The sequence below is a fragment of the Fundulus heteroclitus genome, chromosome 5, assembly GCF_011125445.2.
Source record: "Fundulus heteroclitus isolate FHET01 chromosome 5, MU-UCD_Fhet_4.1, whole genome shotgun sequence".
NCBI classification, from domain to species: domain Eukaryota; kingdom Metazoa; phylum Chordata; class Actinopteri; order Cyprinodontiformes; family Fundulidae; genus Fundulus; species Fundulus heteroclitus.
The window spans coordinates 24,409,375-24,421,122 of record NC_046365.1 but is presented as its reverse complement, the minus strand read 5'-3'; the positions used below and the strand labels follow the sequence as shown (position 1 = coordinate 24,421,122).

Sequence of the window (11,748 nt, the reverse complement as noted above, 5' to 3'; positions counted from 1 at the left end):
AGTCACCTGTTTTAAAATGTTTTGCACATCTTGACCAGGGGAAGCAATATTGCAAGAGGTTGCTCTACATTTTTGCAGCCTTTTCAGTGGGAAACAAAACAAAATGTGGAATCACAAGTTTGACTTGAAAGGATAAGAATGACCCCCACCCAACTGTTTCTCTCCACACCCATGGTGATGACAAGTTTGCAGAGGAGAGTGTTGGGCAGCATTCCTCCTTTCATCCAAAAAGCCAGACCCTCCCACTTTGCTGCTTGTGGAAGCTATATAACCAGGGAAACCAGGTGATGCCTTGTACTGCAGATCATCTCCAGTTATCCTTGCTGGTTCAGATCCAGACTCTCCAAGATGTCTTTCACCTCCAGATCCTACACTTCGAACTCCGTCGGCCAGAAGACCATGAGTGTCTACGGTGGTGCAGGAGGTCATGGCACCCGCATCTCCACAGCCCAGATTGGCTACTCATCCAATGCAGGAGGCTACAACATCTCTGATTACCATGACCTCAAGGTTGATGCCAACGAGAAGTTTGCGCTTCAGAATCTGAATGACCGTCTGGCCTCCTACCTTGAGAAGGTCCATTCAATGGAGAAAGAGAACGACCGCCTGGAAAAGCAGATCAAAGAGTGGTACACGAACAAAACTGTGATCACCCATGATTACACTGCCTACTTTGCCACCATCGCTGACCTGCAGGATAAGGTAGGAAGGAAAAGACCCCAAAATTTACCATTACAAATGTGAAAGTTTTTAAGATCATTGTTTTCTTTAAATTAGAAAAAGACTTTAAGTATCTACAACTCTATATTAAAGTTATATATATAAAAAAGGTTGGATGTGTTTTTCCTCCTCAGATCCGAGTTGCCTCCACTGTCAACGCTAAGCTCTACTTGGAAATTGACAATTCAAAACTGGCTGCTGAGGACTTTAAAATGAAGTGAGTGTTTTCTCCAAGTGTTTTTGCTTCCCTTCTACTTTTGTAATAATTCACTCAGGAATTAGTGTATGAATTAATGCCTAACGGCAAACCTCTGCTTGTAATGAGATCCTGAAACCTCTCTGACCTGTTCTGCCCTCCCGTGTGAAATCTTCTCAGGTATGAGAACGAGCTAAGCATGAGGCAGGCTGCAGATGCTGACATCGCTGGACTGAGGAAGATGATGGATGATCTCAACCTGCGCAGAATGGATCTGGAGAGTACGTACGAGTCCCTGAAGGATGAGCGCATCATGTTGCAGAAGAACCATGAAGAGGTAATGCTGCAGAAATAAATTAAGAGTCCCTGAAATAGTGACAAGTTCATGTGCTTTAAAATGTACAGATATGTCAGGTTGTCATTGTGTCCATGTTTCAATACTCCTGAATAAAAAGAATGGTTTATTATCTGGCCTCTGCAAAAATGTATGACATATGGAGGAGGTGGTTTAACCCTTTGATTCAATGTGTTGCATCTAGAAGTTGCATGATGGGGATTTTAAAGGAGTTGTAAACCCCTGGTCTTTTGAAAGACAACAGAACCAGTTTGAAAAGTATTTTATCACATGTGTGATGTTGTAATTTAGTTCTTAATTATCTCTCTTCTTAATAGCAGCGATTCACTGAATGATTACATTATTTCACCCTGATTCTCCCACTATTCTGTGCTTGTCAAATAATTCAAAGAAACAAGAGGAAAAATTATTAAATAACTGTTTTAACGAATTGCCTTTCTGAATTTGGCTTTTCCCAGAAAGCACCCCCCCCCCATCTCTCCTCCCATTTCCGTGCATTCTTCTCTTCCTCCATTAGGCTATTGCTGCTGTTTGTCCAACACATAACACCAATATAACTGTGGTCTTTCCCCCCTGCAGGAAATGGGTATGGTGGCAGATTCTGTGGGTGGCCAGGTTAACGTGGAGGTGGATGCTCCTGCCCCTGTAGACCTGGCCCAGGTCATGGCAGAGCTCAGGGAGCACTATGAGGCTCTTATTGCAAAGAACCGCAGGGAAGTCGAGCTGTGGTTTCAGAACAAGGTGAGACATGAGGTTACATTTCCTAGTCCTAAAAGATCGAGAAGTGGCTAGAGTAGTAATAATTGTAAATGTTGTATTTCTGTCCAGAGTACCGTGGTGACAAAGGATGTAGAAGTAAACTCAACCACTCTTGAGGCATCCCGCCTTGAAATAAAAGAACTGAAGAGCACCCTGCAGAGACTTCAGATTGACCTGCAGTCCCAAATGAGTATGGTACGTGTAACCAGCAACAGAAACTGAACAGTCTTCATCAATTAATTTATATTATATCTTTTATACAACCAAGCTTGTGCCATTCGGTTAAGAAAACACTTTTATAAGAAATTGGCCAACATAGCAGCAACACAGTTTAAATACAGAGTGGTTGGGATTCAAACCCAACCACTAGGCCACCACTCCCCCAAAGGAAAGTTGAAGTGAGGTGGTCCCAATCTGTTGCTTAATACTGTGAGCTATGTTCCAGCAATTGGTTTTCACCAGACCTTAACGTAATTCTGGCATACAAAAGTTTTTGTTTTCAGTACAGATTGAAGATTGTCCCAGGCATCGGGTTCGGAAAACCCCAAACGTTACTTCTTAACACCTCATTTTTAAAATGTCCACTGAAGAGAAATTGTGACTTTCTTGTTTTCATATCAAACATGATGAAAGCTAAGAAGAAAATGGTTTCTGTATGAAATCATCCAAGTGACTCTGGCTTCCTCCCACAGTCCAAAAACATGACTGTTAGGTTAATTGGCCTCTATAAATTCTCCTTAGGTGTGTGTGAGAATTGTTGTTTGTCCTGTTTGTCTCTGTGTAGCCCTGAGATACCTGTCCAGGGTGATCCCCCCCCTCACCCATTGACAGCTGGAGATAGGCACCGCGACCCCTCACGACCCCACAAGGGATAGACATGTTAGAAAATGGATGGATGGATGGATCATCCAAGTGACTAAGGCAATAAGCATGTAGGATGTAGGGTAGACAATGATAAGGGAGAAAAGTGTTTAAGTCTCAGTGCCTCATAATATACAATATTCACGATGCAAAGACAACAAATGGATGCATTTACATACAGGAGTGGTGTCCAAGTCCAGTCCACCAGAGCTATTTCCTCCTTGAACTTTTAGATGCATCCTATTCCAACACCAAACCAGCTTTATTTATAAAGCACTTTAAACAACCATGTTATCAAAGTACCAATTAAAACAATCTTAATTTAAACTAAAAATCAACATATCAGTAGGTGCCAAAAGCCAAAGAGAATAGATTGGTTTTAAAAAGTGATTTAAGACACCTGCATCAAATGAATGGCTCGTTACCAGGCTTCTGCAGATTTCATAACTGCTGAGAAGGCGGTTCAACCATTTGATTCAAGTGTGTTGGAGCAGGGTCGCATCAGGAGTTGCAACAGATGCAGGACAGTACCTCTTCAAGTGTAACTCATACAGACGATATAAAGGCATAACCCCCAGAGAAATTTTGAAAAAGGCCTCCAAAGTAGGCATTTGCAAGAGAAACATGGCTAAGTATGAGGATGAGCCGTGGGGTGGGGGTTAAGCAGAGCTGTGGTCGGGACAAGGGAAAGTGACATGTTCAAACATGAATAGTGATCAGGGCGATAACGGTAATTTCGCCACGGATCGGTCTTTTGGGGGTGGAGGATTTTTCACCCCCCTCATCAACGGAGGTTGAGGAAGGCTTTGTGAAGCCCACTGGGCTGAGCATTATCAGTTTGAGCCGCTGAAACAATGATGCTCGAAGCCAGTGCTGCAGAGGCGGTGGAGGATAGAATGGGCTGAAGTTCAGAGCAGTAACAAACTCTAAACAGTATCGCCCAGTGGCCCTAATGATCGCTATTCCTTTTATTTTATTTTATTATTATTATTATTATTTTTTTTTTTTTTTGCTATTCCAACTCCTGAGTCTGACTCACCATTGGGGCAACTGACTGAGACGATTTTATACCCGAACACAAGGGCTATGATGAGAAAAGTATGTACTTTTTGAACCAACAGAAAAACTCAACTGCAATAGCCACCGTTTAACCCTAAGAGGGCAGCACTAAAATGGTTTTAAGACAAATATTAATAAGTACTTACAGAAATATTACAAGTTCACATGAAGACGTAAAACGCTGCACAGTAACATTGAAGTAGCACCTCTAGGCTTAGCTTGTACAGTTTATCTGCAAAAAAGTTGATTTTGGGTGAGTTGTACTTTAAAGGCTAGAGCTGGGCACTCCTGATATAAAATTTACAGTATGTAAGTCTCTCTCTCTCCATATATATATATATATATATATATATATATATATATATATATATATATATTTTTTTTTTTTTTTTTACAGAAACCTTACTGACATGGTGAGATAATTGAACTAATTGATATACATTATTTCACTTGTTCCATCTTACATGCTGTTTCATGCTGTTTTTTTGTAGCTACTTCAACAAACATTACACGCAGCGTCATCAACCCAGTCTAGAAATATATTTACATAATATTTAAAACTTGCACACTTTTTTTGGATTAAGTAAGCTGATGATATAAATTGCCATTAGGGTGTGTTGCCGTTTATTGTTAGTTGCAGTGAGTACCTTTACGAGCAGTTGATAAGATTATATCACATACACTAACACACCATTTTACTTATCTATTTATTTTCCACCCTCAACAACAGAAATCTTCTCTGGAAGCAACTCTGCAGGAGACTCAGCAACGCTTTGTTATAAAACTATCAGAGCTCCAGGCCTTTGTCTTAAATCTGGAAGCTGAGCTGTCAAGTCTCAACGTTAATATGAATGAAATGAAACTCAAGTACGACTCGCTGCTCGACCTCAAGACCCGTCTGGAGGCAGAGATTGCAGAGTACAGGAGGCTGCTTGAAGGGGAGGATGAAAGGTGAGAACTGGTGAAGACAAATGTAAACAGATAATTAGTGCATTATAAGTAAAACAAGAATCTAACTAAATGTGAACTGTTTTCTTTTTATTATTTTCCAATGGCAGCACAAAACAAGGTAAGAAACATTTCTCCATTTCAGTACTATTAGAGCATCGTAGTTTTGTGAAATATAAAATAATGAAAAAAACTTATTTCTTCACGTTTTTCAGTGATTACAAAGACCATCACAGTGCAGGAGACGTATGTGGATGGAAAAAAGGTTGAGTCCTCCAAGAGTGTTACTAAGTAAAAAGATCTTGAAAGAAACCAAAATATTCAATAAAGATCCTGCAGTTGAATCAATGTTTCATGTGCATTTGTTAAACAGAAAAACCAACATCATATAACTAGTTTTACTTATTCTTATTTACCTTTCCGTCTTTACAAAAATTACAACAAAGCTTACTTTTGACACAGACTTTTCACAAAGACTTCTGAATAGGTGTCAAAACGTTTTCAGAAAGAACTGAGAGAAAGTCGGGCTGCATCAGATTTAAGGCTGTTTGCTGTTGCAATGACTACTCTACCACAGCAAATCTGTGTCTGGTGAACCAGTATTCTTTATAGTCACATTCAGGATGAACGTCAGTCAGCTTCCAGGCTAAGGCCTGGACTCTCTGTTGGCTAATCCATGTGTGAAAATGATGTTTTATGCTCCCTAAATCAATCTTTCACAGTTTGATAAAGCCTGATAATGTCATCAACGGAACGAATGTACCCAGAATTCGAACCAAACAATGGTGTTTAAGATTAAAGATGGTTTATTAAAGAATAGGTTGTGGGTGTTGGAACCGGGATGACTGACTGGCAGTGATAAGAGCAGGGCAAGACAGAGCTCGTGGTCAGTAAACAGTCCTAAGTCAAAACCGGGTAATCAAAAATGCAAGATAGTCCAGAACAGAATCCAAGCACAGAGTCGGGACTCAGATCCAAGTTTGATACACGGGCAGGCTTACAGGCTAGACGAGGTCAGGCAGATACGGTGGTCAGTTAGCAGGTCAGGTTAGGTACACAAACAGGCAAGGTAAAACAGACAGGGATCGGACAAGCTCAGATGGTCCAGGAACAGGCTAGGTCAGGCACACAAGTTAGCAGTCAGAATCGGGCAGGAAGCACAGGTATACAGGGGTCAGGCTGGCTCAGACATCTGCAGGCAAATCGGGTCGGTATCAACAGGGCTATCAGAAACAAAGAATGCTGGATATGACTCACCAAAAGGCTCATAATGATCTGGGAGATTGGAGCAGACTAAGACGGGTATAAATAGTGTCATGAACAGGTGAACGGTGACTGGTTATGGACTGGTAGTAGGAGAGTGACAAACAAACTGATTGGGCAGAACCAAAACAACACCCAAACTATGACAGAACCTAAACAGAAACGTGAATCGTGACAGATAATCCTGGCATTGTAATCTTGGAATTAGCCTATTCCATAAGGGAAGAAAAAAATCTATTGATGGAACAAGCTGGTCATTTTTGAGGAAGATGATCACGGAAGATCTTGAGGTTGGCGACAGAGCACGGGGAGCTTCGGAGCGGAATCCTGAAGGTGGAGGAAAAACCTGAGCATAAGAAAACACTGTAAGTCGACGGAACGCTTACGGGTTAGGGAGTTGGCCGACTGAGTCATACCACAAGGGCATTGACACTCTGGCGAGGAGGTGCTGGCAGCTGTCTCCTATTGAACTCCTCCAGAGGTGTCTGTGATAGCGAACACCTGCGGGTCTCTGCGCCCCTGCAATCAGCCTTCACCTATTGGAGAGAGAGGGAAAGGAGCAGCCCAACCCAGGGCTGCTCCACAGACCCCGACACTTTTAGTCGTAGGAATCTTTGTGAATACAGGCACTGCTGTTTAGGCTGATATTCACTGGACTATACCTAACAGTAGGGGTGTCCCGATACCAGTTTTTTCCAGACCAAGTACAAGTACTTTAGTTTAGATACTTGCCGATTAGAAGTACTGATACCGAGTACTTAATAAATGGGTACTTATAGATCACAAATAACTTAACAGTATAATTGACCACTGAAAATGACTGACCATCAAGGGCAATTAATTTGGCTACAGATTGAGTTATTTTCTCTCCTTCTTTTTCTTTCATCAAACAACCTTTTGGTGTATAGCACCACTACCTGGTATAGGTACCCAGCCCAGGAGGAAAATTGGTATTGGAAAAAGCATCCCTTTCATGCCTCCAAACCATAAAAAATGCAGTAGCCAGACAACAAAGGGCACAGATTTGAAAAGTGCCGGGGGGGGGGGGGGGGGTGTTTACCCATTTGTTATGCCTACGGCTGTTGTCTGAACTGGCTCCCCGGTGCTGGCCTTGGAAGGCAGGCAGTCTCAATTTCTCCTGAATGTTATGTAAACAAAACACTCTGCTTCTGCTAGCCGCTGACACACACACACACATGAAAATTGTTTCCCTCTGACTCAATGCCTCCGCTGTGCACCCGATTGTTTTTACCCCCTGGGGCAACAACCCCCCCCCCCCCTCCCCCCCACCCGGGGGCCCCAACACTCACCCAAGTGTGTGCTTTATGATTATGTTGTCTGTATGTTGCTTTTTTGTGCTTGGGTGTAGTTTTTGCATATGACATTGTGTCCTGTTGAGAAACTTTTATTTGTCTACCCTGTGAAAAGGCAGCACCTTCAGAGCAGCAGCCTCAGGCACCTTTCTATCCATGTTTTGTCTTTCTTTGATGGGCTGTACTGAAAGGCAATTTCCCCCCTGAGTGACAAACAAAGCAATTCAGTTCAATTCAATTAAATGCAGGTTGCATTACAAAAAAAAAAAAAAAAACTCTTGCTGAAAGCAAAACAAACCAATCAAAAAGGGATGAAGCATTCTACTGTGCTGCTGTCATTACAGCGTCACACACCGTAAGATCTCAACCAGTGAGAGGTGACTGATATTTTTCCAACCAATTTTCCTTATCAAATAAATTAGATTTTATCAAACTGCCAACTGTTTCACATATGAAGCTTAATGTGCAGAAGTTAATAAGAGAGTATAAGAAGGCCATTCTCATGGAAAGTTGAGAGAACTCCCAACGACACATGCAGAGGAAGAGGAAAGTGTTAGATATTAAATGAGACTACAAGTTGTTGGAGCTTTTGAGAGCTGCACATAACACGTGATTCATTCATCTAGGCTTGCTCTTCCTCATTCCCTTTTCCCGTGTCGAGCCTGTTTAGAGTAGTGATCTGTACCCATTCTGTGGCTTGCTTCAATTAAAAGTGTTAAAGTTTAGTTTTTGCTTCTTGTCATTTCCTACAAAATAAGTTGTTTTTAATGACTCGATGAAGACCACTTCTCTGGGGTAAAATGACTGGCAGGACACCGAAGTGTCTAATAGCCAATAACAGAAGGAAGGTGAAAGTGCCAATCTTGAGCAGTTAGCACCCTGCAAAGGAAAAGAAAGAAACAACAGCCCTCTATTAACTGTCTATAACAAGGGTTTCTTTCTTTTCACAATATAACACAAAGAGGCTCGTTATACATTTGCAGAGATTGTACAACATAACGTTATGAGCTAATACCTCTCTAAATTAAATCAATGTTTTTTTTTATCTTTTCATGAATCATTAAGGGGATGACTCGTTGAGAATTTTCATTTACAATTTAAAAACAAACGCCTCCTTTATTGATTTGGAAGAATCAGTCCCAACATGTTTCATCGATGATACCGTCAGATGTTGCTCTTAAGATTTTGAGGAGTGCCTCCTCGGGTCAGTACCTAAAGCAACAGGACAACAATGATCTGTAGCAAAGACAGGCAGACATTGCTTGCATCTGCTGATGATTATTGGTCTTTGTATCACAATCTGTTTAACATTGTGAATCTGGTGCAGAAATAAAGCAGATTCCTTATGTAATGCAGTGGAAAGGAAATGTAGAAATAGTCACTATTTACAATACAGACCCATCCAACCACTTGGAATATTGTTAAAAAGTTAATATATTTAAGTAACTAAATTCTTTAAGTGACACACATTATATGGATTAATCAGACACAGGCTGATGATTCCAAGCCTTTATGTCTGTTAATTATGACACTTTTCCACTCACAGCTACTCAAAACACAACATTTAAAATTAGAATAATATCAATCCATCCATTTTCTAACACGTCTATCCCTTGTGGGGTCACGAGGGGTGCTGGTGCCTATCTCCAGCTGTCAATGGGTGAGAGGCCGGGTACACCTGGACAGGTCGCCAGTCTGTTGCAGATTAATTCAATTTATTTATATAGAGCCAATTCATGAAACATTTCATCTCAAGGCACTTTACAAAGTCAAATTCAGTCATATTATACAGATTGGTCAGAAATGTCCTATATAAGGGAACCCAGTTTATTGCACCAAAGTCCCGACAAGCAGCATTCACTCCTGGGGAACCATAGAGCCACAGGGAGAGTCGTCTGCATTGTCCATGGCTTTGCAGCAATCTCTCATGCTGAGCAAGCATGAAGCGACAGTGGAAAGAAAAACCACCCATTAACGGGAAGGAAAACCTCCAGCAGAACCGGGCTCAGTATGAACGGTCATCTGCCTCGACCGACTGATTAGAATAATACATCAGACCAATGAAAAAACAAACCAAAAAAAAATAACGTTTTTATTATAGAAATGTAGACTTGGTGAAAAGTATGATTAATACCTGATTAAAGATCGTTATTTTCAAAAGGTACTTTTAACCTGACAAAAAAGCCTCATTGGAAGGCATGTCATAATTTAATGAAACTGAATGTCCCGAGAGGATCTGCGGTAACTCTTATCACTATGTTTGTTCTTTAGGCGGTTTGGGTACTGCAACATTTTTATAAAAAAGATGAAAGGCAGAAAGTTGTGTCACAGGTTTGTCATGATAATGAAGTTGGATGATTGAAGGGCCCTCAAGGCTTTGGAGAGAGTGACTGTGAAACACAGTTTTGATTTAGGTTTGGATTATTATTATTTATTTTTTTTACAATGATTTCATTTTAAATTACAGTTCTGAGATGTAAACGTAAATGTCAGTGGTGGAAACAAGCTGGTTCAGATGGTCTAATCACTTTTTCTTTTGGTATGATTTTCATTTTAGGAGGATTCTGAGATTGCTGTACGTTACAGGGAATCTTTAACAATCTGTGGTGACAGATGTCCTTTGCTGAGCAGGAGGAGCAGAATTTTTTGGAAATAAAAAGAAACATTCCTGGAGCTTTTGTTCCTTGCCTCACCCTGTTCATCAGTTTGACAGCTGACACAGTGTTGTAATTACAGAGAAATAATGGCAAAACATTCTAGCCACTGTATGTTGTTCCACAACACAAATGTGATTGAGTCTTGCAAACGAGAGCTCTTAATACAAATACATATCTAAACCAATAACACATAATTTAAATCAATTTCTATCAACTACAGAGTAAGCTCCAGAAGATGACATGTTGACCTCTTGAAACCACAGATTTCTTAAATAGCTAAATAATTTTAATAATATCTGAGAAATATTTACTGGGCTTAAGCCTTTTTAACATCTTGTTGTAAGTTGCCCTAAGTATGAATGTGTATAGTTTATTGAGTTGTGCTTCTCATTTTCCCCTTCAAATACCTTTCCACAACTCACTACTCAGACTTTTTTTACACTTTTCTAACTCCTTACTGGTTTGTCAAGTCACTAGGTGTTCTTCATTTATGGATAATCAGCAGGGTCAAGTAAAAGGGGGAAAGCCGAAAACCAGATAAAGCACAAACGTGCAACAACTACACAGTCTCACCCTGTGACATCGTTAGGACATGTCTGTTACATGTTGCATTATTTCATTTGTCACAATCTATGCGTAAAGATAGTCAAATTGAATCAGAAAAATCAAAACCCTGGTATGTTGTTTTTTATGTGAAAAGCAGCACACCCCATAAAAATATGCTAATGATCCTACTGACAACCTAATTGAAATTCCCCAAGCAGATGATTTATGTGCAGATTATCACGAACAAATGCTGATCTACACACGTCATGAAATAGCTACCCATATATTTCCTCGTTTCAAGAGTCAGAGCAATAACTTAAAAAGTTTAAGACAACTGAAATTGAAATACTTATCCAAAAGACATTCAATTGTATCTTCAATCTCAAAACTCATTATGTTTTTAGCTGCAGCAAAGACTGGCACATTGGTGCCACCAAGACTTTGTGATCAACAATACTTGATATTAACATGTTAACGTGTTAAGAAGGCATATGAGCTATAACACATGGAGGATCTGTGTTACTGTGGGCCTGGGAATGTTCTTAAAAGTAAATGGCATCATTAACTCTTTGAAATACCAGGACATTTTAAGTAAAATGCTTGTGTCCTCCTAGACAGGAATATGAAAACGGTTGTCATTGAGTCATTTAACAGGTTAATGATCAAAAATATATAGTCAAATCCACCCGGAAATGGTTTGACAGACAGAAAATGAGTGATCAATTCAGGTTTGCTACAATTTTTTTTGTGTGAAATTAAGCTACTGCAGTGATAAAATAATCAGTTTTATCTTTTGCACATCTTGAGCAGGGGAGCCAACATTCCTAGAGGTTGGTGGAAATACACTTTCAGCGTATCCTTGCAGCCTTTTCAGTATGTAACAAAACAAAATGTGGAATCACAAGTTTGACTTGAAAAGATAATGATGACCCCCACCCAACTGTTTCTCTCCACACCCATGGTGATGAAAAGTTTGCAGAGGAGAGTGTAGGGCAGCATTCCTCCTTTCATCCAAAAAGCCAGACCCTCCCACTTTGCTGCTTGTGGAAGCTATATAACCAGGGAAACCTG

At 40.4% G+C, this 11,748-nt stretch overlaps 1 protein-coding gene across 1 annotated transcript; it reads left to right on the top strand.

The window, feature by feature from the left end:
* Window positions 1–282: 282 nt before the first annotated feature.
* Window positions 283–5,242, top strand: LOC105917296 (keratin, type I cytoskeletal 50 kDa). The gene is made up of 8 exons (XM_036137254.1): window positions 283–702; window positions 855–937; window positions 1,097–1,253; window positions 1,851–2,012; window positions 2,100–2,225; window positions 4,681–4,901; window positions 5,009–5,019; window positions 5,114–5,242. Exons 1-8 carry the CDS (start codon window positions 349–351, stop codon window positions 5,191–5,193), a joined length of 1,194 nt encoding a protein of 397 aa, XP_035993147.1. The 5' UTR covers window positions 283–348; the 3' UTR covers window positions 5,194–5,242.
* The last annotated feature ends 6,506 nt before the right edge of the window (window positions 5,243–11,748 follow it).

Bases quoted from the DNA above. Each gene is read 5' to 3' on its own strand.
- LOC105917296 (XM_036137254.1), top strand. From the start codon at position 349: ATGTCTTTCACCTCCAGATCCTACACTTCGAACTCCGTCGGCCAGAAG. The intron at 938-1,096 runs GTGAGTGTTTTC...AAATCTTCTCAG, and splicing joins GCTGAGGACTTTAAAATGAA to GTATGAGAACGAGCTAAGCA. The intron at 2,013-2,099 runs GTGAGACATGAG...ATTTCTGTCCAG, and splicing joins AGCTGTGGTTTCAGAACAAG to AGTACCGTGGTGACAAAGGA.